Source organism: Athene noctua, chromosome 25 (assembly GCF_965140245.1).
Source record: "Athene noctua chromosome 25, bAthNoc1.hap1.1, whole genome shotgun sequence".
Lineage (NCBI taxonomy): Eukaryota > Metazoa > Chordata > Aves > Strigiformes > Strigidae > Athene > Athene noctua.
Window position 1 is genome coordinate 8,169,811 of NC_134061.1, and position 27,388 is coordinate 8,197,198.

At 39.6% G+C, this 27,388-nt stretch overlaps 2 protein-coding genes across 2 annotated transcripts; one reads left to right on the forward strand and one right to left on the reverse strand.

Moving 5' to 3' along the window:
* Positions 1–6,643: 6,643 nt before the first annotated feature.
* Positions 6,644–7,603, reverse strand: LOC141970548 (olfactory receptor 6B1-like). The gene has a single exon (XM_074927180.1). The coding sequence runs from the start codon at positions 7,601–7,603 to the stop codon at positions 6,644–6,646; it is 960 nt and encodes a 319-aa protein (XP_074783281.1).
* A 3,976-nt stretch (positions 7,604–11,579) lies between these two features.
* On the forward strand, positions 11,580–26,203 carry LOC141970549 (histo-blood group ABO system transferase 1-like). Its single transcript, XM_074927181.1, has 3 exons — positions 11,580–11,641; positions 24,473–24,607; positions 25,528–26,203. The coding sequence occupies exons 1-3, from the start codon at positions 11,580–11,582 to the stop codon at positions 26,201–26,203; spliced, it is 873 nt and encodes a 290-aa protein (XP_074783282.1).
* Positions 26,204–27,388: the final 1,185 nt, after the last annotated feature.

Genomic DNA, 27,388 nt, shown 5'->3' on the forward strand with positions numbered 1-27,388 from the left:
AGCTGAGCTGCCTAGTTAAGAATTTAGTCACTTATCTTCTTGTGTGTCAACAACGAGATATTGACATCTGTGTAGTGATTTGTTCTGCTCATTAGTAGCTACTTCTAAAGGGATTGATTCCCAAAAAGCAGGCTAAGGGGTGCAGGAGGATTACATTCATTTTGCTCAAGACTAGTTTCCCTTAGAATGAAATGTCCAGGACAATTCTGCACAACATTTTTTCTAGATCTTCTCTTAAGCCTCTCTGATGACCTGAGGATCTCAGAAAAAGTCCTTCCTTATTATCACCATTCTTTTCTTTCCCCTCAAGTTGCCTGAAGTAATTACAGAATTGTGTTTCCTCCAACCAGTATACTGTTTCTTATAGCATGATGTGAGTATTATGCCTTGTATACAGGGACATTTGGGGGTATCAAATCTGCTGGAATAGACCTGGAATTCAATCTAGTATAATGGAAAACAAATCAGCACATTTTCATCTATATTGCCTAAAAGGAGGGAGCTTTTACATATATAATCCCTAGATCTGGAAATGTTTATATCACTCCAAAAGATTGCTCAGGTATGAATAAACATATTTGCAGTGACTTGAGATCACAGCTGGGAATCACAATTTGGGAATGAAGTGGTGGTAAAGTTATTGATAAAATCATCCTTAAATACTTCTGTTAGAATAACACGTATCATTTCAGAGAGAGAGGGTTTTCTCCGAAACTAACTCCAGAGACAGCCGAGATGAGTGACTTTACTGTCTTTGAGGAGCTTTTCCTGATTTTTTCATATTCTGATGAATCACATCCCTTGTTGTTACTGTTACTTTATCTGAGTATATGTGATCAGGATATTAGTTTTTTCAATGCTTTCTATATACACATATTCATGCTAGCCTGTGACTTACAAAATTGAGAAAAAATCTATGTTGTTAATATCTGACTATATTCACTTATTTATTCAAGAAATTTGGAAAATAAGTCTTGTTGCATATTTAATTTACAGTACACATTTTGCAGTACAAGTTGATTAGTGATGCCTCATATTCTACTCAGCTGTTTAGTATTAACTATTTAGCTCATGAATTTAATTGAAGTTTAAGGCATAGTGGAAAATTTGCTATTTTAATCATAGGAAAGAGTAATCCAAACAAGAAGTTGTCAAATAACTATGAAAACTGAGTTAACAAATAAGGTTAAAGGGAAAATAAACTGGTCTTTGGAAAAAAAAAAAAAAAAAAAGGACAAAAAAAAAAAAAAAACAAACCCAAAACAATAAAAAAGCTCCTTCATAATTTTTTTTTTTTTTTTTTTTTCTGCTGGATGGAGTGGACTGAAATGGAGCAGAGGTACCTTTCCTCCTCTGAAACACATAACGATTCAACCTAGTACAGGGTCTGATATTGTTCACTATTTTCTGATGAATTTTACTCTATTGTAATAGAGATTTATGAGAGGTATTTGAGATTTCTAAGCTTACTGGGGGTACATGGATACCAGATGCCATATATAAAACGGTGTCAAATGAAGTGGGATTCATTTCACCTGGATTTAGATATCCAAAAGGTAGTTGTCTGAACTGATCAGCTGTTTCCTAACTGGTAACAGGGAGAGACAAAAGTCTTCAAAAGTAACTTCATCTAATCTATCTTAAATACCTGCTGAAGGATGGGGTAAATCACAGATGAGAGCTGACTATTTTTCTTCATTAATGCTTTAGAGTGTGCAGATGATTACCATAGGCTTAGGTAATTCTTAGATATGTGAAGCAAGGTAAGATAAATCCTATCTATAGGCGGCATTTATCATAACTAAAATTGCACAGTATAGGTATCTATTTGAAATCAGGTGGTCTAGTCTCCTCTAACATTCAACAGAGAGAAATTGACACTTCCACAGTATGCTCCATCTGGTATTATTTTCAAATCTGTAGCCCTGGGATGTCTCATTTGCTGTCAATGACTTCAAAGACATTCTAGATCTATATATTATCTATATACATTCCACTTCTGGATGCATAAATACAGCAAAGATAAACCTTACTCTTCTAGCCCAAAAGAGGTTATTCCACACCATGTAATCTCATAGTTGGGGAAATAATTAGAAGCATAATTGTTCTTAGCATAGCAGTATGGGCAATGAATAGACATAAACAGTTCCAGGAAATGACTGTGTAAAATATTAAAACAGTTTATCTTGTAGAAGAAATTGGGAGAGGTTATGCAACAGAATATTTTTACCTATTAACTCATTTTATCTCAGGTGATAAAGTCAGTTGCATAGTCATCTAGTGTCATCTGTTCTGTTCTGTCTTGTTTGTATTATATAACTACTGTAGGATGAGAGGAAATATGTCCTGAAAATAAATATTTCTCTTCACTGGCCACAAAGTAAACCTAGAATCCGTAGTTCAGACTAAGACAGTGAGAATTCATCACATTTAATTTTAGTAGTTAAATACTTAAAATTAAATGCCTGGGGCCCAAGACAACCAAGTTTATATGAGACATTTGTGTGAGGCTGCCATATAATACAATAAAGTATTTTTCCTAGCTTGACAGTTACAAGCCAACAAATTACCCAAGATCATCCAAAGCTACACCAGTCACTTGAGTCCCATTCCATTTCTACAGCAGAGGTGGATATGTTGTAGTCTCAACTGTTATAGTCATCTGAAACCTGGTCAGTACCACCAGTGGAGTCTATAGAGTCATTCATCTCATTAAAAAGTAGATCACTATCTTGGACTCAGTTCAGCTTCCCAAACTGGTACTATTCAGGATTCCTGGTAATACCTGGGACTTCCTTATGAAATGGGAAATTTTGATACTCAACCTAGACAATGCCTATACCCTTGTGGAGTGTATCCAGATGATCTACTGCATCTCAAATGACATTAAATTCCTATTTGCAAGCAACTGAATTAGCTACCACATTTGTTCAGATGAATCATTCTTTAAACTTCATTGACAATTGATTATATCTCCACTGACTATAATGAAACTTTAGACTTGTATTTGTGATGATGATAGAAAAATTTGCTAACATCTAGTGCGAGATTTAGTTCTATGAATGTTGCTTTCTAGTGTCTTATATGTCTCTGTCTCAAAACGTTTTCATAAGGTTCACAGGTATCACTGCACCTTTCTTAACCAGAGCTGGAGTTATCTCTGACTTAAGATGACACTAGATGACTATGCAACGGAGTCCTGTCCCTGTCACATCCCACTCAGATGAGGGAGACAAGTGACTCAGATTCACAAACCCCAACAAATCAGACAACTCTCCAAGTCCAAACATTTATTAACTACCCACAATGTACTAATTGAACACACAGTAACTGGCTAAGTATAGAGCAAGTCGTGGCGAGCAATACAATATGCCTTGCGTTCCTTAATGGAAAAGGGAAAAGAGGGAGATGGAGGGAACGGGGAAATACAGATCACCGGTCTGGGTTTCTGCGCTGATCCCGCCAGCGAGGGCTCCAGGAGGCAGCCGTCTCCTTCCCATCACTGCACTCTCCAGGCGCCCCCCACCTCGTTTCCCCCCCTTGATTTATACCCACTTCCCTTGGGTCCATCCCCTAGGTCGACCCACAGACCTATGTATCCCATGGATGGGGAGGGGTGAGGTGCTTCATGGGATGATGTAATTAGCATGATCTTGTTAGTCTTCATTAGCATACTGGGGGGGGTGTTAACTTTAATATGCATGTTGTGGATAATGAAGCAAAGGGCATTCACTAGACAGGTGGCCCCTGAAACTTGCCCAGGTGCCCCAGAGCAGAGCCGTCCTGTCCCTACAGGGCTCCCCCCTCCAGCTGCATCTCGTGTTATTGGGGCAGCCTGGTCAGCTTCGACCTCCACACCATCCACCCTGTGACTCATAGTTTTGTGATTGAGTGTTTGAGGCATTCCTTCAATCAGCCTCAACTTTTGCTTTCTCGGGCTGTTTTTCTTAATTTCTCACAGGCCCTGTCTCTTGTCTCTCATAGTCCCTAAATTTAGTAGATGAATCCCACAATAGAAATCTGAGTTCTTTCAATGGCTCTAGCCACATGTTAATTTCTGTCATGACTGATATTCACTATAGATCTGGTATCTAATATAAAATTCAACCTAATAGTTGAGCAAGCTGAATTCTCTTCACATTCGGCACTCCTCTGAGAAGGATGTTGGAATTCTAGAGGTCCTTTTGAACCTACATTATTTTATGATTCCATGATTCTGAAGTTAGCAAACGTTCACATACGCATGCAGACATGCTTGACTCTTATCTATGAAGTGGGACAATAAGAATGAGGAGACCAGGAATGACAGGATGCATGCTGGGAAATTCTGAGAATAATTTAATAGTGCCAATACAAATTAGCACAATTAAGCAATAGCACAGGAGATTAAGGAGAGTTTCAATAAAGGAATAAGTACAGCTTGGGTAGTTAGGTATAGATCTAAATCTCCGAGAAGAAACTCCATTTCTCCTCTGAACTGTGAAGATATTTTACATTTTGCCTCCATGTGCTTAGTTCAGAGATTTAAAAAAAAAAAAACAAAACATGAAGGCTTTATTGCAACCTTCCAAAATGGTATTTCATGATATGAAATTGAGAGTGTGTCGTAGCCAGAAACTCTTGAAAAACTCCACAGTTGTTCCACAGAGAAGAAGGCAAAATTAGAATAGTTTCATCTGTTCTATGAGAAGCAGACCCAAATAAGTTGTCCTGGTTCAACTGGGACAGGGTTAAGTTTCCCCAGCAGTGGGGAGGGGGCTCTAGCCGGGTTATTCATACCATGATGACATCAGATCCATGTGCCAAGCGCGGGAACAGTTTCCTGTGGGCTTTTGTCGTGGGATGCATGCACTGCGGGCTGGCTGTGTCCCTTGCGGTATTTCTCTGTATATATTTTGAATATTTGAATGGGTGTCTATAAACCATTGAATGTATTGCCTGGATTGCATTGAATGTATTGCTCAGTCATATGTTGAAACCTACTCAGTAGGTAGCTACAGTGAGATTTGGTTGCCTAAACATCAATTTATATTGCTATTTGTGATGCCATAGGCTTTTCCACCTGACATCCAGATCAAAGAATCATAAAAAACCTAGATTGGAAGGATAGAGTTCCACTTCTGGAAGTTTTTAGCTCATTTTGCTGTCAAAAGCATATTTCAGTTAGGTCAGGTTTTTCAGGGATTTGTCTAGTCAAGCGTTGAAAAACTCAGAGATGGAGGTTTCACAACCTCTCTGGGACTCAGTTGCAGTGCTTAATCACTCTGAATTTGTTTGTGTGTTTGTTTCTTTTTTTGTACTATCTAATCTGAATTTAATTGGTTGCAACTTGGTCCTGCTGTCTCTTGCCTTTTCAGGTATACACAACTAAGAATTGCCTCTATTTTTTCTATCATACCCTTCAAGTAGTGGCAGACTCCAAATACATACCACCTTGACGTTATGTTTTCCAGACTTAAAAATTATTTCCATCTGTCTCTCTTTGTACACCATGTGGTCTATTATTGATAACCCTCGACTACACTCTGTCCATGTTGTCTTTTTTGTGATGGGAAGCCCCAAACTGAACATGGCACTGCAGATGTAATCTCACAAATATATGCCGTCTCAGGTGACAAATAGATGGGAAGGGTCACTTCCTTTGGCCTGCTGGCTAGATTACTGTTAATACAGCCCTGGAGGCAGTTGGTTACACTGCTGACTCATGTTAATTTGTCTGCCAGGACCTCCAGGTCCTTTTCTGTAGAGCTGTTGCCTCGTCAGTGAATGCCCAACCTATACTGAAGTATTGGGTAATTATTTCCCAGGTGCAGGATTTTGCATATGTCTTTGTTGAATTGCTTAAAGTTCTTCTTGTCTGTCTCCTTCTGAATGTTACTTTAGAAAGGGCTGGGTCTCCCATAGGTCATGTCAAGTTTGCCAACTCTGTGTGGATACCATATAGCATCAGGAATGGTGTTAGATGCCTATGTTTAGACAATTGATTCTTTTCTTAGTGCTTATATCTCCTCATGCAATATAGAAGGAGTAGAGGAAAACTACATTTGAAAATCAGGAGGCTCATTTAGCATTTAAAATTGAAGCTAAACTATGAAAATTAACCCTCTTCACCAAAAGTAAATGTTCTGTAAATCTCAGCCAGTTCCCAAAGTTCTATTTGAAGTTAATGAAAAGAAGCAGGAACCTTTCAGTGGTGGTTCATGTTCCTCTATAAACAACACCTAAAATTACTGATATTATCTGAATTACTGAAGTTCCCATCCTAATACCTGTGAAGAAATTTGGCATAACTGTTCTTTGAATCCAAGTTCATATTAAGTTGGATCAAGGTCAGAATGCAATTGTGTTCTTTGGTACAGACACAAAACATATATTAAGAGAAGGCAATGCTTATTGCCTTCTCTACTGGTCAGGAAGAGTGTGTGATATGTTTAGTAGAAACACCTTCTTTTACATTTACAGTGTTAGCATTCATAGATTTTAGCTTAACATGCAGATTGACTCAGGTAAAGTACTCCTTAAAAACCGACAATTAACAACTTTAACAAAACCATAATTTTAATTTCTATGAAAGTAAAAGTCTTATTAGATATTCATAAGACTCAGAAAAATTCAGTTGGAAAATTATCTTCAAAGTACTATATTAGTGATCAGACCCAGAAATTCTGGAGACAGCACCCATGCCACACAAGGTCTTCCATAAAGTGTCTTTTACTTCCTGGTTCCTCAGGCAGTAAATGAATGGATTTAACATTGGAGTGGCTATAGCATAAATTATGGAAACCAGTTTGTTGATATCCAAGGAATGTAGACTCCTGGGTCGGGCATACATGTAGAGGGTGGCTGAGAAGAAGATGATGACAACAGTCAGGTGAGAAACACAGGTGGAGAAGGCTTTCTTCCTGTTCTGGGCCATGGGAATGCACAAAATTGTGCTGATTATACACATATAAGAAATTATGATGACAGAGAGGGGGATCAGCAAAATAAGCAAGGCAAAGACAAAGTCCACCATCTCTGCAACTAACCGCTCAGTGCAAGAGAGTTTGAGCAAAGGGCTGATGTCACAGTAGAAGTGGTTGATGACACTGGGGCCACAGAAAGAGAGCTGGGAAATGAAGAAGACCTTTAGCACAGATGTCAGAAAGCCAACCAGCCAAGATCCCATGGCCAGCTGCATGCAGACCCTGTGGTTCATGATGACTGGGTAGCGCAGGGGGTTGCAGACAGCCACATAGCGGTCATAGGCCATGACAGCCAGGAGGACACATTCAGTACAGACCAGGGCAATGAAGAAGTAGAGCTGGGCCATACAACCTGTGAAGGAGATGCTCTTATTCTTCACCAGGAAGTTGACCAGCAATTTGGGAACAGTGACTGAGATGTACCAGGCCTCTAGGAAAGACAGATGACCTAAGAAAAAATACATGGGCTTGTGAAGTTGGTGATTTCTTCTGATTAAAGTGATGATGACTATGTTTTCAAGGACAGTTAACAAATACACAGTGAGGAAAATTACAAAGAGTAGAGCCTGCAGCTCTATGACAGTAGGGAATCCCAAGAGGATGAACTCATGGATGTGGGTATCATTTTCCTGCATCATGACCTTGAAGACCTGGAACATGTAAGAAGGAAAAAGTAAGGAAATAAGAATCATCTTCTATTATCTCCTCCAAGCATCCTCTCCGTACTGGACTTGCAAATGTCTAATTTAAACAGACATTTCACAGTAGTTATTTAATTTACATTCTTATTTAACCACTTCTGAAAATTTTTGAGTCCTGTAGCATTATAGGATTAGTGATTCAGATCCTGGCTCCAAGAAAATGGTCAGGTTTCACCAATTTCCTCACAGGCCTTCTTACCCCTATCTTCACTTAAAAGACAGTCAAAGGGAAGAGGAAACATTATTAAATGTGCTTTTCATTTCAGACCCGAGCTACTCCCCAGATGACCACTAAAGCTAAAAGATAGCTGGATAAAAAGCACAGTCTTGCTAAATGGCTGAACTCATGTAAGAGAAATTTGTCTTGAGCAGTTTTTCTCTATCCCTTTCTCTTGACTATATGCATAAGAAAAAAAAAATTTTTTTCTCTCAAATATAGCACTTTAATTAAGTTTTCTAGGGTTATGGGGCATATGCATTTAGTATTTTCTTTCAGAACTGGGAAGGACCTGTGCACCTGAAAATTTGTCTCATTTCCAATATATTGATGATTGACTAAAACAGGTGACTTCTCACAAATAACAGCTTTCATACAGTCTCATAGACTACAGTAATTAAAGTACCTATCCATCATTTTTCTTATTCATTGCTTGATAGAATTAGTCTTGATTTACTACAATATACATGAAGTTTTATGTTTATTCTTACTCTTTTCCACTTCTTAGTGAAGATTTCAAGCAAGATTTTTTAACTTATTCTTCCACATTCATATCAAATAATCAACTGCATTTCTATAATGATGTTCATGCTTTGTCCTTCAGCAAATATTCTTTGTATGAAACATTAAGGAAAAAAACCATTAATGTTACAAAATGTTACAAAAAAATCCACAGAAAAATAAATATGTATTTTACTGATCTCATTATTTATTTGTCTTAGAGTTTTAAAATATCTATTTAGAATTTGAGTTCTTTTTTTTCTTGCATATGGATTCTCTATGGAGAATTAGTTGAATTACATCACTTACATGTTTCATTACAAGCACCTACCTGCTGCTAAATAATAAAGTGACAGAACATAAAATAAAATTTTATCTCTAAGGGTGGCTTTTTCATTTCCTAGCTTGTACTGTACATGACACTCCTCAGCCCTGTTTTAGCAACTTCCATGAGATTTGTGGCACTTAGATTAAGCTGCAGTAAGTGCTGACAAACCAGCGAGGTGACTTGGTTTCCAGAACAGCCAGCGGAGATGTAAGCAGTACAAGAAAAAACCCTAACCTATGTGATCTTAGCATGCTATAGAATATAAACTGTAATTGAAAAGTGCATGAATGAAAAGCATGTCAAAAAGAGAAAATAAAAATGATGTTTACATTTTCCAAAATAGGCTTTAAAAATTCCCAAACTACCTTACAGTACCCTCGAATATTGACTGACAATAATTTAATAAAAATGGGTGATTTATTAGAGTATTTCAGGTAGCTGCCTTCAAATAATGGATCCCTCTCAGGTGACATATAAAGATAGCTTCCAGGATTAATTTTGAGAATCATTAATGTCACATGAATTTTCACTGGGTAAAAATTATGCAGAATGATTTTTGTATTCTATTCCACTGAAAGTGGAGTATAAATGCCAATTTTTACCACGTAAATACCTTCACTGTCTTCAGAAGAACTGCTATTGCATGTAATACAGAGAGGGGGTGACAGGAAGTTTAACTCACACTAGAATATTCTTTAAATTTAAGGGAAAAACAATTTAAAAATTTAATATTAATGTCAAAATACATTGAAATATATTATTGCTGGCACTACTGTCACCATCTCTCAACAGAAGTCATAGGATTTTAAAAGCACATAAAGTACAATAAGTTCCATCTTTCTAACCTTTTGACCCTTATTATATCCACCTCTGTTTTCCTTCCTGAACAACCCTCCTTTCTTCTCTCTCACACTTTGTTTCTCTTGGAAACTACTAATTTCCAAGACTCTCACAATTTATGCTCGTAATTTCAGAGTGTAGATGAGATAAGACAACAAGAAAGACCTCTAACAAAGCTAGAGGAAAAAAAAATTAAACATTCTTTGTCTGAACGAGAGATCAGCATCTCTGCCTGTTTCTCTTTTTTGTTTAGCTAGAACCTTACCTCTTCACTTTTCTCTGAATGGTTGAAAGCAGGATGGATGGTAAAATGCTGTGAGCACACACAGGTCCTGCAGACTTTCTGCAGCTTCCATTGAGTGAAAGATTTCCCAGGATGGAAAATATCAGTCGGTATATAATCCTTCAAAGCCCAAGAGAACTAAGAACAGAACTAGAGGAAATAAATTTGCCTTCTTCCATAAGGTTTATAAAAAGAGGTTGATCATCTGGGCATTTTTTATTTTCGTGTTTACCTTTTATTTTTATGTGCTAACCAGCTATGGTAGAACTATTAATTTTTTTTTTTTCTTTCTCCAAAGTCAATGCCATCTATGTGATAAAACATTGTACTGGAACTCAGGGCATTTCGAAGCTGCTGTTGGCTCATAATCATAATTTGTAACTTTGACCAATAGACCTCTCCACTTTCCAGTGCCTTGGTTTCTGCATACATAAAACAATGATTATACTGTCCTTGAAAACAGAGAATGTGATGCCCAAATATTAAGTATCAATAATATTGTAGATGTAAGACACCATTCAGAGGAGAAATCCAGCTCCCACCACTGCCTACAAACTCAGAGTGAGATTCAGTTTGAAGACTAAGATAGCTGAATACAGGTGGCAATACTGCAAGTATCCATATGTGAACTACATGGCTGAACTCCCGTTACAGTCAATGGGGAATTGATAGAAAAGAGTCTGGATAGCGCTTCACTCAAAAGTAGACAAATGTTTTGGGATTAATTTTCCAAAATGTGTGTCTTTTCAAACACTGTTAGGTGTTCTTCTTAGCCTCCAGCTGATGGTCTGTATTTTCTGAGTTGTATCTGCCAGACCTGTGTAGAAGTCTTGGGTACCCAAGGCACTAACCGTCTGTTCCATTCTTCAGTGGCTAAAGTACAGCAGATGTATCCCAGACTCCTCTCTGTGTTTGTGCCTACACATTTAATTCAGTTTTGTGCTGCTGGAAAACCCACTGGTTTGAGAAGGTAAGTCTTCATCTCTGGTTATCCGTTTCTCATTAAAAACAGAGTACAAATAAGCGTAAGCCAGGCAGGCAGGCAGAAAGTTTGGGCCCAAGAAGAAGCTAAAGTTCTAAGTTGCCACAAACATATTTTTTAAATGGAACAAATTTCCTTTAGCGACCAGAATTCTCAGACTAGCCCAACTTTTATTTCAAAGGATGGGCAAACAAAAATTTTTTTTTGTAAAAAAATTACAAAAAATAATAAAGGAACAGTGAAGCACTCCAAAAGAGACCACAGTGAAGTTTTTAGGCAGACCTGTATCTACATTGGTAAATAACTTCAATTTCTGACTTAGTCCAAGGAAACCTTGTGTTGACCGTTAAACACACCTGTATGCTCCATGCAGCGTTAGATCACAGAACTCATACACTCTGTTTCATGTAGGTGAAACACTTTCCTGGACTGTAGTAGTAACTTAGAGTTACTTCAAATAGAAATCTCAAAGAGCCACAAGGACACCAGACAGAGCCCAGGGAAGACCTGGGTGAAGTGCTATGATGTGATGTGTATGTAGCAATCAATTATATGGGTTTAGTCCTGTCCAGTGCAGATCCAAGTAACTTTGTACCACTTGATCTGGGGGACGTGGATCAGGGTGGGGTGTTATTAATAGCATACAGACAGACTTTTTGTTTGTTGTCTTTATTGATGCACCGATGGCATACATGCCCATAGCTGGAATGATAATAAGACATTTAGAGTTGTACCAAACAGGATTAAAGTCATAAATAATCAATGTCCGACACAGTACTTTCGGATGACTGGAGACCAAAGCAGGAAGGCAAAATTCAGGAAAGGTGAGTATTTGTAAGTCTGATTGCCTCCTGCTAGTTCTCATTCTCTCTTCCTGCTTCCCAGTGTACTGTTTAATTAATGCACCTTCATGGGTGTAATAGTCACAGTACAGATGCAAGAGAACTCTGCAAGACATCAAGTCATTTTGAATATGTGATCACTTAATTTCACTTTTATGCCTTATTTTCTTGTTACTATTCCTCTACCATTTCTTTAGGCTACGCTTTTCATTATTTCTCTTACACCTTTCAGCAATTTAAATTAGGGATGAGATTCATCTCACTTCATTTTAAGCATGTAGGGCATAGAAACCTGTACTTAACCTCACAGCCTGATTCTTTTAATAGTTAAGGGTGAGGATCTTAGTCACATCATTTTCAGATAGATGAAGACTCCCTAAAATTGTATCATTATCTCCATTGATGGTAAACATACTGTAGTCTGGTTGAATAGCTCATCATCTAAAGTTAGACATAAGGAACTTTACTTCAAGCTACCAACTGATCCTGAGTTACTAGTCTGAGCCTACCTGCAAATATGAGAAACAGCAGGTGACTCACAGTTATCTTTCTCAATCCAACCTTCTCTGCATTATTTGTGGTTCACTCAAAAAAGCCCGTCTGTTGCATTCAGGTACTGTAATGATATTCATAGCTGCATGCTTTCTATACGGTCACTGGAATTGAACAGACTGGCACCAACAGAACAGATTCATCTTATGTAGGACTTGAATCATTCTTTGTAGGCAACTATCCTTTCCTCCAGTAAATGAAGAAAAAGACTCAGACAATGGGTCTACTGTCTTAGGCATCCACTAGCTCTGGTGCATCTAGGCTACTGACTCGAATGCTCCCCCTTAAGATTAAATTAATTATGTCCTGAAAATGTTTATTTCTCTCCTGTGACTACAAAAATTATCTTAAATTCAGTGCAGTTGGAAATGTCTACATTACAGATATTTGCAGCTAGGACAAATAATTCTTAACAAAAATGCCCACATTCTGAAGAAAAAACTCCATATTGGAAGTCTAAGGGGGCATCTCCTTGCTCATCAGGACCCTCAGTGTTGCAGTGTTATGGAGTAACTGATTGTTGCAAGTTTCTTCTTGTTTCCCCATTACTCAGGAGGCATTAGGTAAAGAACTGGGTGGAGGCCCATCCTTTGGCCCAGTGCCCAGCTCCTGATACATGGTTGACGTACAGAAAGGAATTGCTGTGATGATACTAGTTCAGCAGGTATGTGAGGAGAGATGAAGCAGAAGAGGAAGAGAACAGAGGCTGCTGAAGTGGAGGCACTGAGAGCACCGTAGGTGAGCACTGTGGCTGGAGGGTAATGGGCTGGGGCTCGGGCATGGTGTCTAACAAAGGTGGTGACAGGTGGAAGGGATACTTGAGAGCTGCTGAGAGCAGAGGGAGGTAACATGGACAAAGAAAGAATGCTACAGAGAGTCTTTTCAGAAGGCTGGCACAAAGAAAGATTTGACTGAACCACAGCTGTGAACAGCCACAGAATGGATGGGGAAGAGAATCTGACCTAGAGAAAGGGATTGTGACCTTCAATTTAGAAAGACAGAGAACTGCACAGATGAGAGACATAGTAGAAAACCCAATGAATCCAGGTCAAAAAATGAGAGCTAGACAGAAAGAAAGGATGAATGAGAGATTGGAACAGAGGAGATAAAGAGCAGAGTGGACAGGAAAAGAAGAAAACCTGATCCAGAGAAAATCTGAACTGAGAATTATTTGTTTGCACATTAATAAAATGTTACACTGCACTACCACTTTCAAATGAGAGCTCAGTCTGTAGAATATCTCTTGTAAATACCTAGTATCTATAAATCTCTAAATGTAAAACGTTCCCTCTAGAAAGAATATCTTTTCTCTGTATTATGTCAAAACCTGCTGTCCAAAACAGGATGCTTTTTTAAGATTTAATAACTACAGTATTTTCTGTGTGGTTTTGTCACTTTATTGTCAGTCCAGGATTCATAATATTTTTTTCAACACCAGCAACATGGGAATCACAAAATTACATGGACTGGCTGTTCTAGTGACAGCAGGAATCACTGGAGTGATCTGGTAGGTGTTTAACCTTTGATAACAATTCTCAACTAGCATATATTTATGTTGCCCAGCTTGGGTGATGTTTCTGCTAGCTATACTTAGACAGGTACAAAGTAAGCATTTGCACAAAATTACATTCCTAATCCCCTTTTATATTCAAAAGATAAATATAAGGACGTGTGGACACTTTTCATCTCTTCTGTGGAATTCTAAAAATCTGATTAATTGCACTCTGTATATTCCTGTGAGACCAAGTGTGTATTTTCATGTTTTCATACCATGGTGACATCTCTGGACTCCAGACCAACAGAAGGACTCTGCTGTGTGTGTGTCCCGATAGCAGCCTACTGCAGTGTGCTTTCATAGTATGTGTTCAGTGCCCTGAAACAGGGCATGAAATAGAGTGGGGATATTTGGGAAGGCAGAATTCGCTGGAACAATCTTTGATGACTATTCCAAATGAAGGAACTAGGACAAGCTTTTCATCCATATACTCTGCCTGAGACAGAACATCCATCAGAAGTTTTTACATTTTTGTTGACGATACAATTTGGCTCACAGAGAAGATCCACATACTGGCCAGAGCAGTCAAAGGGATGGTGTAGACACCTCACTCAGGAAGGGGACTACACAGTCAGTTTCTAGCAGCAGCTGAGAACAAGCTCTGCTGTAAAGCAGACACATTTCCTTTTGCATGAGTGGTCTTAGGCCTCATGAAATGCACATTAAATCATCCACAGATCTTCAGAATTAATAGATCTGCAAATAACACCAGGCTAGACAGTTTTCAAACAACTGAGCTTTGCACATCCTCATCACCAGTTTGGCCACACAAATAAGTATTCTATTAGCTTTGTCTTACAGTTTCAGTCATAAAGGGGGTGGAGGAGGGGTTGATTTATTTTTTTAATTAACAATTGTTTCATTAAGTGATTTATTGACTCATTGTTTCCTTATTTCATCCAAGGTACCATCACCCTTTCTCCCCAGCCAGTGACCAGGAACCCACAGCCTCCTCTGAGGAGAATATATTGCTGTAAGGGTCTGAGTTTCATTCTGCATGCCTTGCAAGAACCAGTGTATGTGTCATTCTAGGCCACTAGTATAAGACTCATCTGATGAAACTAATTCTTAAGCAGAAGAGCCATGCCCTAGAAGTGCTTGTTTCCATTTTGGGATAAGCCATCCTGCAGTGACCAATAAGATGCAGACATCTCTACTGTGAATGCCTCAAGCTGGATAAACAGACCCAGATTCCAGAGATCTAACATGGGGACTATGAAGAGGGAAATGTAAATAAACTGATCCAGCTCCCCCAAAATCATGTCATAAAAAGACAGCTTAATCCCACTTGCTTTAGACATCCATTTATAAGGAAGTCATCTAGGCTTCCTCAGTAACCTTTAGAAAGAAGTGGGCCCTGCCAAAGTCCATTAATCCCATACTTGGAAATCTTGACATGGTTAGTCTGTGCCATGTTCTTACAGAAATAACGCTCTGGACAACTAATTACATTTCTAGATCTGGGGTTGCTGTTATAACATAATGCAAACACAAAGACAGGACCATTAGGAACTTTTATTTTCCTCTAAGCCAGAAGTAAATCCTTTGAAATCAGTACGGCTGCATTTTGAATTATTTAAAGTGTGTGTATATGTGCATGCATGTGTGCATGTGTTAGGAGTAACTTAAGTTAAATTACAGTTAAAATAGGTTTGGGTTGTAGCCAATTATAGGGAAAAAACCTACTTTTATTTCATCAGATGTATGTCTTCAATGACCTTAACTGCAAACCATAGCCTTGAGTAGTGAAACCTGGGATGTACACTACTATATAAGAAAGTAAGACTTGTTTTATGTCCCTGATATTCTTTCCATTAACTGGAAGTTCTTTTTTGTGTTTTTGTTTTGGTTTTAGTATGACCAACGTGAACCAGAGCTTGTGTCAGCTTTCACAGTAAGGACCTCTTACCTCTGCTCTCCCACAGCTCCAACCTATGAATATGTATGGATATCTTGCTAAACATCAATCCTCTTCATTTATCCATGTTGAATAACACCTAGTGACAAAGCGGGGTCTTCTATCCTATAAGAACAGCTGACTTGTCAAATAATGTAATGCCTTATCTTTATTCTTAATAATATATTCAGATTATTACTATATTTTACGATAATTCTGAGGGAGTTGGGATTGTTCAGTCTAGAGAAGACTCCGGGGAGACCTTATAGCAGCCTTCCAGTACTTAAAGGGGCCTACAGGAAAGATGGGGAGGGACTCTAAATATATTCAGAATATCTACTCATGTTCTTGACAGAAAAGGACAGGATTCATCCACAAGGAGGAAATGCAGCAGACACCCCTGAGTGTTAAACGATAAAGATAACACTCTTCTGGTCTGTGACATAGGTCCCATCTTTTTAATGAATTGTGAACCTCAGTAGTCTCAAAAGTCAAAATTATGTCTTGGTAACAAGGAAACTATGTCAGACTCAGTGGAAGTCTGAGTTATATGCCATCACACTAGACACACTTGATTAAGCAAAAAATTACAAGATCTTAGCAGATAATATGTGAGGGAGTGATGGGTAGTTCCAACAACTGTTAGTCCTGAAATAAGAGTGGGCACGACTGTACCAGAATGCTCAGTCCATCTGTGCTGGGTGTTCCCCTCTTAGGTGTGGGAGGTACCTCTCTCCCACAGTGGTTCTACTAACCATGGAAGCAGATCTGGCTCTGGTATCATCAAAACAGCCAGTTTGGTTTGTTGTCCTGATACACACTGCTGTGAAGAAAATGGATTTACCCAACAGGTACCCTTAGACAGCCCTGATTACATGATTTGCTTTATTAACACTTTCTCATTCCTTGACTCTTCTTGACTTTCCCAGTTCTTGACATGGCATTTCTTGCCAACTGTGTACCTCCATTTCTCCACCCCAGTCCCCTCCCAAGTGTCAAAGATAGGGGAAGAATCTCTCCTGTTTACTAATGGCTACACTCTTACTAATAAAGGCCATGATGCGGTTACTTTTCTTTGATGTAAGTACACACTGCTCTCTCCTGTTTAAAAGAACTCCTTTTAAGTCAGTCAGCCCCCAGCCTGTCCTGTTCCATGGGGTTACTCTGGACCAGGTTGCATTTGCCTTTGCTGAACTTCATGTGGTTCCTGTCAGTCCATTTCTCAGGCTTTTCCAGGTCCTCTGAATGGCAGCCCTGCTCTTTGGCATATTGTCCATTCCCTCTAATTTAGTGAGGTCCACAAACTCACCGAGAAGTAACAGATTCTGAATATGGAAGCAAGAAAGAGTTTCATGTGGTAGTACATATTTTTAAACAAAAAATGTTTTATTTCATTTAACTGAGCCAAACTTCATCAGTTTCTTTTATTGCTTTATGAATTATGCATTTCTGACCCACACTGCTTTTCTGACTTAGGCTTCCCCTCCTTATCACCTCTCAAAATACACAGTTATGTTACTCTCTAGAAATGCTGCTCTAAACATATTCACAGTGGCACATGCCATTCTTTAAGGAGTATAGCATGTGTGACTGAAGGACTAAACTTTAACTCCAACAAAACAGTATGACAAAGAGAATTCATTATTTTCGTAACTATTTGAAATTAAAAAGGATCCAGTATGAGACCGTATTTTCACATCACCATCACCCCCCAAAAAAAGTTAATATGGCTAGATGTATCTTTCTGTGTATGTGTGTGAGATTCTTTCTCTCTCTCTCTCTTAGCCTGCTTAATCTATTACTTTTAGTGTTTCCACCTTATAGAACCTGTTTTTCCTACTGAAAAATCTAGGAATCAAGACTGGCGGGTTCCCGTTTGGTGACGTGTCTACAGGAACCTGCATAAACAATAAGAATGGACAGCAGTGTCATCTTCTCTGTGACGTGTGCTATCTACTCTAGAGTACAGGCATGGAGACTTATATCCATGAGTAAACTACAAACTGTGCTGAAGAGGGTTGGCCTTATTGGACCAGACTCTTACCATGTAGAAGTAAAATCAAATTTCCTGAATATACACTACAGGAACAGACCTGCTGGAAATAATCTTAAAATAGATTATTTTGCATTCAACCCTAGTTAGACCAGCTGAATGTCTGAGGAACAATACTTAAATGTTCTTAACTTATATTTTATATGGAGATGAAGTAATATAAATCATCTCATGGTATTTGTGATGGAGCCTAACTGACTGGATACCCATTGACACTGAATCACGGGGGAGTACTGCTGAAACACATAAGGTCTCATCCCTCCTGACATGAAAAAGAACATCTGAAACTGCTGTGCCATCAGATATTTATGTGTCTTTTATTTCTCTCTCATTTACAGCCAAACAGACTTAAATGAAACATCTCCAATGCTTCCACGGTAAGGACAAGCTCTCTGACTTCATTAACGTGATATTACGTTGTTCTCACGACTGCATTTCTGGCACATACAAGTCAGGACAGCTGACAACAAGGCTGAATGAATAGGAAAGCATGCTTATCTAGAGAAGGTAGTCTTCCAGAAACCATTAAAAATAGATGCAGAATCTTTTGTTAGTTTGCTTTCAGAAAGGAAACAGGAAAATCATGGTGAATGCTGAAAGGTTTTTGGTTTACTTAGAGCTTAATTAATTTTTATCCTTTTCGGTTACCACACATCTCAGAAGCTAAAAAAGAAGAGTCCTTGGCTGATGCTATTTTTATTGGTAACAGTCAGCATTCCAGATGATTGTAAATGTCTGTGAAAGGTCATTGGGATGAATTATTTTCTGGAATTGTCTATTCTAAAGCCATTGGCTCTAAAAAAAATAGTAGAAGAGGGATGGACATACTGGGGAGAGTTCAACAGCAGGCCACAAGGATAATGAAGGGATTGGAGTATCTCTCCTATGAGGTTAGGCTGAGTGAGTCGGGACTGTTCAGCCTGGAGAAGACAAGGGTCAGAGGGTAATTTATCAATGTATATAAATACCTGAAAGGAGGTTGCAAAGAAGACAGAGCCAGGTTCTTTTCAGTAGTGTCAAGTGACAAGAGGCCAAGGACACAAACTAAAACACAGGAAGTTCTGTCTGAACAGCAGGGAAGACTTTTTTATTGTTGGGGTGGGTAAGCTGTGGAGCAAGTAAGCCAGGGAAATTCTGGAGTCTCCCCCCTTGGAGATACTCAGAAGCTGTCTGGACATGCTCCTGGTCAACTGGCTCCAGATATTCCTGCTTGAGCATGGAGGTTTGACCAGATTACCTCCAAGGGTCTCTTCCAACCTCAACCATTCTGTGAATCTGTGAAAAATCACAGATGATAAATTCATATTTAGATGATGGAAATCTGGTACTTATTAAACTCAGATGTATAAATTTAAATATATATCTATATATATTCCTCATAAATGTTTCTAATTATTTTCCTCCTAGATTTTAAAATTCATCACTATTTAACTAAATGGAGTGAATTAATTTTTTCTTCTGGGAGTTTTTGAGGAATTTTGTTCTTTGTTTTGTTGTTTGTTCTGTTCTTGTCATTATCTAGTCATAGTCAGGAAGATCCTTATAAACTGAAATCTTCACTTGACTCTCTAACTACTGATAGTGGTTTTGGCAATCCACATTATGCAGAAACTCATACACACTTAGGCACACACCTTCCCACTATTGACACAGGGGATGTTTTGGAGCTGTTCAGGTGCAAAATGATCTCATATTATCCTTTACATTGTCTCAGATTATCATTTTGCATGTAGTGATACACAGGCCCTCTGGATTATATATGGATTTCTTCCAAATAGTGTCTGTGTAAAGTAATTCAGAAACACATTCCTGTAACTGGGAGGTAATACAGGAGTCAGTGCAGTGAAACAAAAGCCTAAGGACATCCTGCAAGGGATTACCCTGAGGTATTTGTCCCTTGGCCTCTTATGTCATTTTATGGTCTGTGTGAAGAATAGCTTCTTCGTTTCAAATACAATATAAAACACAACTGACCTTTTCCAAAGTTTACAGAGAACTGCCATGGTCTCTTTAGTTCAAAACATAGGCCTGTGTAATTCTTGTTAAAGGAAGTTGGATTTCATCATCTTTAAGACTAAAGGATTTCTCCTTTTGAGTCTGTATCTCCAGCCTATGGTGAAACTGAACACAAATATGAAACAGGCAAGCACACAGTGGCCACCAGGATTGACCAGGACAGACCAGAGAGACACAATTTTACATAAGCAGGACTCAGACAATTCAGACTCCCTGATCCTATTCCTCTTTTCTGCCCACCAGAGCTATAGTTCACAAGTGGACAAACACACCCCTTCATTCTGTTGTTCCACTGGGATGCACGTTCCTGTGAGGTCCTTGAAGCCTCTTAGAACAGGCAGTAGCTCTGTCCAGACACAATGCCCAGACCTTGGGTCTCATTTATTCAGTCTCCTGCTCTGACCACAAGTCTTTCCAGATTCTGGTCTCCTCCTGCTCACGGACTTGATTAGTTTGATATTTGCTGCCATATCCACCTGCATGCACAGACTAGAGAGCAATGTCACATGGAAAATAAATAAGGAGAGAGTCCAAAAAAAGATAGGACAGACTGCAGTGGTCAGGCTCAGGGCTTAACCAGACAGCCTGTTTATATAAGACTGGACCCTATTATCCACCACCTTCTATTTTCACACATTTGTTCTCCCCAGTCTATCTTTATTCCTCCCTTTCTCTGCTTCAGCTCTTCCTCTAAACATAAATACTGCAAATTCCCACTACTGACCTCAGCCCATGAGTCACTGACTTAAGAGTCAATCTACTGATCGCAAAAGCTTGTGTGTCTGAGTTTTAATTGATTATGTCTTTGTTTCTTGTCTTTACCTTTGATGATTTGAATAGCCATTAAGCAGATACCCTCTCAAACCAGAAATCTTTACATTCCTTACATATCCTTACAATCCTTGCTATTCTTGTTATTACTGTTATTGGATTATAGTGATAATGAATGACCATGTACATTATTCCAGGTTAATATATATTCTTTTTTGCAGCATGTTATATCCTCAGCCACTTCTGACAAAACCAAGGTAAATTTGATTTTTCAAACCTGCAATTATTGAAAAGAAAAAGAAGACGTACCAACAATGATTCCTCTCAGATAACTTTAGAGATTTGCCTTATAGATACTTTTTACACTATGTGATAAAAGATTCACCTTTACACAACACAAAGGAGCACAGAGATAATGGGAGGCAGGGAACCCCAGCAGGCTGAGAAACAAACACAGTGTAAAGGCCTACCAAGGCTGTAACAGGAGACAATTGGCCTCATTGTCCAGGGATGAAATCTATTAAGAAAGTCAAAGGGAAAGGCTCTCCAGAGCAACTTTCAGACTGAGAGGAATTACTGCCTACAAGGGCATGAGATGGCAGGAAAGCACATTTTGGGATTATGCAGGACTGATTATGAGATGTTGAGAGAAGGAACCACAAGTGGAGAAGGAGAGGGATCAAGGTGGTTTCGGGAGGAACAAGCATGGGAAAATAAAGGGATAAGGTTATGTATAAGGAGGCGGTTGCATGTAAGGTCATGCTGGTCAGGATGCTTGTGTAGCAATGCCCTGTACCTGGTCAGCACAGTCTGTTCTGCCTTCTCACTAAGCTCTATTTCTACCTGTCTTCCTAGGTAAGAGGTTCTTCTTCTATGTGTATGTATTTGTATGGAGGCTGAAATACCAGCAACTGCAGTCAGACCACAGGTTGGGGAGCTGTGTGCCTGCAGTGCCTGCAGCTGGAGAGACCAGAGCAAGTGAAAATTTAAGTGCTAGCAACTCTAGTTGGACCACAGGTCATAGGGGCCTGTGAATCTGTGATCCCAACAACTGGAGTAAGTGAGAATGTAAGTACTAACAACCGGACTGGGGACCACAGGTCATGGAGACCTGCACATCTGGGGATGTCAGCAACTGGAGAGACTGGAGTACTATTGTGTGGGTAAATATGTTAGGATGAAATAGCTAGCAAATGACAAGCTGTACTTACTAACAATAAAATAAGTAGTTTGTGAGGTAGGTATCAAAGTAGCCACAAGCCTGCTTCAGATACTGAAGAGATCAGATGGTCTGAGATTTGGTTACTGGAGGAACCAGGAGGCCCAAGCCAACTACTGGAGAGACTGTAAGGTCTGGGGTTTGCCTGAGAGACCCTTTTGCATGTGTATGTCTGTGTATGAGCGAACTGGAGGTGAGAACATTCACATCCCAGCTGCTGTAAATAGATCCACTGTGATTGTGTTTGTGCATGTGTGAGAGGGGGGGGATCAATACTGTGCATGTGTCAGTGCCAGTGAGTTCATGGTCTTCCAAGGTAACTGTGAGGCTAGGGGTCCAGAGTCAATTGCAGCATAAATTCTACAAGGCCAGCTGCTGTAGGGATATATGTTATATATACATACGTATATATCTGTGTAATATATATGTTTATATGTATTTTTTACTAAAGGGTAAAATGTTTGATGCTGTTGTTTGTGTTTGCATGAGTACTGTGTTTTCTGTCAGTGTCATAGAATCATAGAATGGTTTGGGTTGGAAGGAACCTTAAAGACCATCTAGTTCCAACCCCCCTGCCCCGGGCAGGGACACCTTCCACTAGCCCAGGTTGCCCAAAGCCCCGTCCAACCTGGCCTTGAACCCTGCCAGGGAGGGGGCAGCCACAGCTGCTCTGGGAAACCTGTTCCAGAGTCTCATCATCCTCACAGTAAAGAATTTCTTCATTATAGCAAATTTAAATCTACCCTCTTTCAGATTAAAAACTTTACTCCTTATCACTACTCTCCCTGATAAAGAGTCCCTCCCCATGTTTCCTGTAGTCCCCTTTAAGAGCTGGAAGGACACTATAAGGTCTCCCCAGAGTCATCTCTTCTCCAGGCTGAACACCCTCAGCTCTCTCAGCCTGTCCTCACAGGTGGTGCTCCAGCCCCCTGATCATCCTCATGGCCTCCTTTGGACCCACTTGAGCAGGTCCATGTGCATCTTATGTTGGTGTCCCCAGAGCTCAACATAGCACTGCAGGTGGGCTCTCACAAGAGTAGAATAGAGGAGGAGAATCCCCTCCCTCAACCTGTTGGCCAGACTTCTCTTGATGCAGTCCAGGACACGTCTGGCTTTCTGGGCTGTGAGGGCACATTGCTGGGTCACAGTCAGTTTTCCATCCACTAATACCCCCAAGTCCTTCTCTGCAAGGCTTCTCTCAATCCACTCATCACTCAGCATGGGATTGCCCTGACCCATGTGCAGAACTTCGCACTTGGCCCACCTCTCCAGCCTGTCCAGGTCCCTCTGGATGGCACATCCTTTCCCTCCAGTGTGTCGACTGCACCACGCACTTTGGTGTCATCGACAAACTTGCTGAGGGTGCACTCAATCCTATGGTCCATGTCGCCAACAAAGATGTTAAACAGTGCTGGTCCCAACATCGACCCCTGAGGACGCCACTCGAGACTGCTCTCCAGTTGGACATCGAGTCACTGACCACAACTCTTTCAGTGTGACCAACCAGTCAATGCCTTTTCCACTGAGTGGGCCATCCCTCAAATCCATGTCTCTCCAATTTAGAGACAAGTATGTTGTGCAGGACAATGTCAAATACTTTGTACAAGTCCAGGTAGATGATATCACTTGCCCTTCCCCTTTCTACCAACACTGTAACCCCTTTATGGAAGGCTACCAAATTTGTCAGGTATGATTTGCCCTTAGTGAATAAATGTTGGCTGTTGCCAGTCACTTCCTTATCTCCTCACCTTATTAGTGTGTCCAGACATTTGTATGTGTATGTAATATATATGTGCCTCTGTGTGTGTTTATTGGGAATAGATTTTCTGCCTGGCTACTGGTTGGACCAGGACACATCAGTCTATTTTTACAGTACACTGGGAATTGTAAATACATCTGTGGCATAAATATATTTCATATACTTGTATTATGAGAGGATTAATTATACCATAGAAGTGCTTGTTTCTCATCACTTACAATAATGGATCCCTGACAATGTTAGATGTGCAATGCAGACACCTACATTTAGGCAGAAAAATGCCTTGAGAAATATATAGGTTCAGTTTTACATATGAATTTACACATGAATAATCATACAGATAAATTTAATAAGTATAGGGGCTAAGGAGTCAATAGCCAGTGACACCTCCAAAAGGTGATCAAAACCATCTCAGCAGCAAATTACATTCTGCTGATTTTGGTTTTCTCCATGCTTTCAAATTAACTCAGGGCTCAAGACCATAACTTCTGCCTAAATCACCTCATTGTGTGTGTTGTTTACACTCTTGCACTCTGGATATATGCTGGACCGAGCTAGTACACTCTCTGGGTGTTAAAATTGGATGAAAGAATGAAATGCTGCGTGGACACAAATGGTTCAGTTTACATGGTTCTGTGAATCTGAGCTAGCAGTCAGGTATGGTTATGCACAGTCAGGTGTAGCTACAACTTTCCCGTCACCAAAGGCTGAATTGGGAACACAGGTTCTAAACTTACTCCAGTTCTTTTGTAGTTAGATACTTTGTAAAGAAGCAAATATTTTAGAAACATTGGACCTTTGGTGGCTATCCAGGATAAGATCACTCATATCTCAGATTTTACTGACAGTACTTTCTTGATCCCTAGTGATTTCAAAGGGATTCTGGGATGCTTATCTCAAAGGTAGACATCTGTACTGAAGACATTTGTGTCTGTCTTTATGAATTCTACAGGCCATTTAAAGACTATCTTCATTGTCATATTCCTTGCAGGAGGCGGGATGTACTGGTGTTGACACCCTGGTTGGCTCCAATTGTCTGGGAAGGGACATTCAATAGAGACATCCTCAATGCCCAATATATGCAGAAGAAACTAGTCACTGGAGTGGTCACCTTTGCTGTCAAAAAGTATTGGTTTGTCATTTATTTCTTGTCAAATACTTAAACCTCTCACCTGTCAACTATGCTGTAATACTGCTGGTGGAGCAGGAGTGAGAAAGGTTCTGTAGAGAGGATATGAACAGATTTAGACTGAGAGAAATATGACAGGTGAGTGTCAACTTCCCAAGTAAGGCAACTAGCTGTGAAATAGCAGGAGATGTTGCCTTGCAAAGGGCAAAAAATATCCTTGGAAATATAAGCAGCATTTTGATGCCTTGAGAATAAAACTTCAACTCCTGTTGTGTTTCTAACAGCGAACTTTGCCTCTAACCTGGGGTAAAAAAACAAACAAACAAACAATCAAAAAAACCCAAAGATTCTGCAAAGCTAAGATTTCTAATGGGTTCCTATTAGAGTTTAAAGTTATTATCTCCAGTAACCATGCCGTTACAGCTTTTAAGTTCTGGGGGAGATTCTTCTTCGAGTTTCTGAGTGAGTAAAGAACTATATTCCCTCTATCTCCACTAAGTAGCCCAGATTTAGGGACTTCAGGTATCTCAAGGCAATCAAAATTATTTCACTGATAATTGTGATCCTCTCTAGAACAGTGAGTTCACTACAGAAAGAGTGCCAGGGAGACAGGGATCATGTAGTGTGGAAGGTAAGGAGAAGTATCTATACTGTGCAGTGATATTAAGGAGCAGCATGGGATAAAAGGTATGTGTTCTGTACAGTGACCAATGGAGTAGAGAATAGTGAAAACTGAAAAATTGTATGATGTGCAGCAACGTGGGGAAGTGTTGAAAGGGAAGCACCCATGTTCAGTAAAGGACAGTAACATAATAAGGGAACGATGGATAGAAAAGGAGAAATAAAATGAACTTGAAAAGATGCCATTCTTCAGCAAGAGGAATCTCTCTCCACTCTTTTCCCTTCCTGTCTCTCAGATACGTCCAGTTCATAGAAGGGTTCATGAGCTCTGCCAACAAGTACTTCCTTGCTGGACATCAAGTGATTTTCTACTTGTTCACAGACAATCCTGAGCAGATCTCTCACATTCAGATGGCCCCTGAGAATCGTCTCTTTGTCATCCCTGTCCAGAATCACTCACAGTGGCAGGATATCTCCATGAGCCGTATGGATATCATCAGCAGATATATCCGCAGCCAATTCCAGTATGAGGTCAACTATCTCTACTCCATAGACATTGATGTCCAGCTCTTTGAACACATTGGAGTGGAGATCATTGATGCACTGGTGGCGACCATCAGTTCCTGGCAGTACAATGCACGTCGTGAGAGCAAATCATATGAGACACGCACTGAGTCACAAGCTGCTATACCTGAGGGAGAAGGGGACTTCTATTATACAGCAAGCTTCTATGGGGGAAGTGTGGCTGAGGTCTACAAACTGACCACAGCCTGTTTTAAAGGGGTCATGAAGGACAGAGAAAATGGCATTGAAGCTAGGTGGCATGATGAGAGTCACCTCAACAAATACCTCCTCTATCACAAGCCCACACGCCTGCTTTCCCCAGAGTACTATTGGGCTGAAGAGCTAAGCCGACCCCGCATCATCCAGGTGAAGAGGATGTGCTCTGTGCACAGGAACAGCAAGAAGTAAGCTTCTAAAACAAAGCAAGAAAGAAGACAGGTCATCAGTGTCAAGGCAGTAAACCGCATGTGGCACTTATAAAGCCATTAATATACCTGTCTGTCTTTCTGTAATTCTGATGCTAATAGGAAAGGCCAAATTAGGACATTTATTATTTTCTCTATTAACCTAATTTTTAGTGCACGGTACAGGTGATAAGAAAGCAATGATCTGTATGCTTATTTCTCTCTTCACTCATCCTTGCTTTGTAGTCATGATACTACTGTCTTCAGTGCTCAGAACTCCTGGGAGCCTAGGATCAACCATGTGGGACATGTCCTGTCATGTGCTCTTGCCTCTAGATTTTACCATCATTTAGAGTCATTAGTCCAAGCAATTCTTCCTTTTCTTCTCACGTAACCTCTAATATATTCAGCACTACTGTTCAGTGGGACCGGTAACACATCTGCACATTTCAGGTCAAGCTCTGTACACATTTTTGCCATTTTTTTAAAAATCAGAATTTTTCCTCTCAACAGTCCCATTGGATTGGGAGTGACAGGCAAAAAACCCCACTTTTTTTCTATTTGTAGGGCTTCACGAATTTTCTATGCTACTTATTCAGTAAAATGGGTCACCCTAGCTAGTGTTAGTGTTATACTAACCCCAGAAATCCTCTCAGATACTTTTTTCTAACAGTAGTTTCATCTGTATGTTTATAATCACAGGCTTCTACCCACCCTGATATGTGAGATCTAAAGCGACAAGGTCATACTCAAAATGACAGCATTTAGGCATCTGAATAAAGTCAATTTGTAAATTTACAAATGGTCCCCACAGTTCAGGGTGTGCAGTTATACTTGTCTTCTCCTACTATCGTATACTATTTTGTTGAAAAGGTGTCCTAACAAAATGAAGATATAAGAATTTGAACAATACTTTGCTAGCAAGCTTCAATCATTTACACCTTAATTTTTGACAAAATGAAAGCTCCTTCCTGATCATTCACACTATAGAGCTATTTGATTAGCTAAAACATGTATGAATTTAGAAAGCCTAAATTTATGTGGACTATATAAGAAAATGAAATAATATTTAAGGTTCTTCAATTTTCCTTTTTCATTATTAGCTGTATCTTCAGATATACCAGGATTTTAATGATGACCATAAGCTCAGTAACTTCATTAAAGCTTTCTATTGCTCTCATCCCATTCC

What these genes read in the sequence shown, in the direction of transcription:
- LOC141970548 (XM_074927180.1), bottom strand. Translation starts at nt 7,603, where the DNA reads ATGATGCAGGAAAATGATACCCACATCCATGAGTTCATCCTCTTGGGA.
- LOC141970549 (XM_074927181.1), top strand. Translation starts at nt 11,580, where the DNA reads ATGTCCGACACAGTACTTTCGGATGACTGGAGACCAAAGCAGGAAGGC. An exon ending in GAAGGCAAAATTCAGGAAAG is followed by an intron (nt 11,642 to 24,472) that starts GTGAGTATTTGT and finishes TATTCCTTGCAG; the next exon opens with GAGGCGGGATGTACTGGTGT. An exon ending in GTCACCTTTGCTGTCAAAAA is followed by an intron (nt 24,608 to 25,527) that starts GTATTGGTTTGT and finishes CCTGTCTCTCAG; the next exon opens with ATACGTCCAGTTCATAGAAG.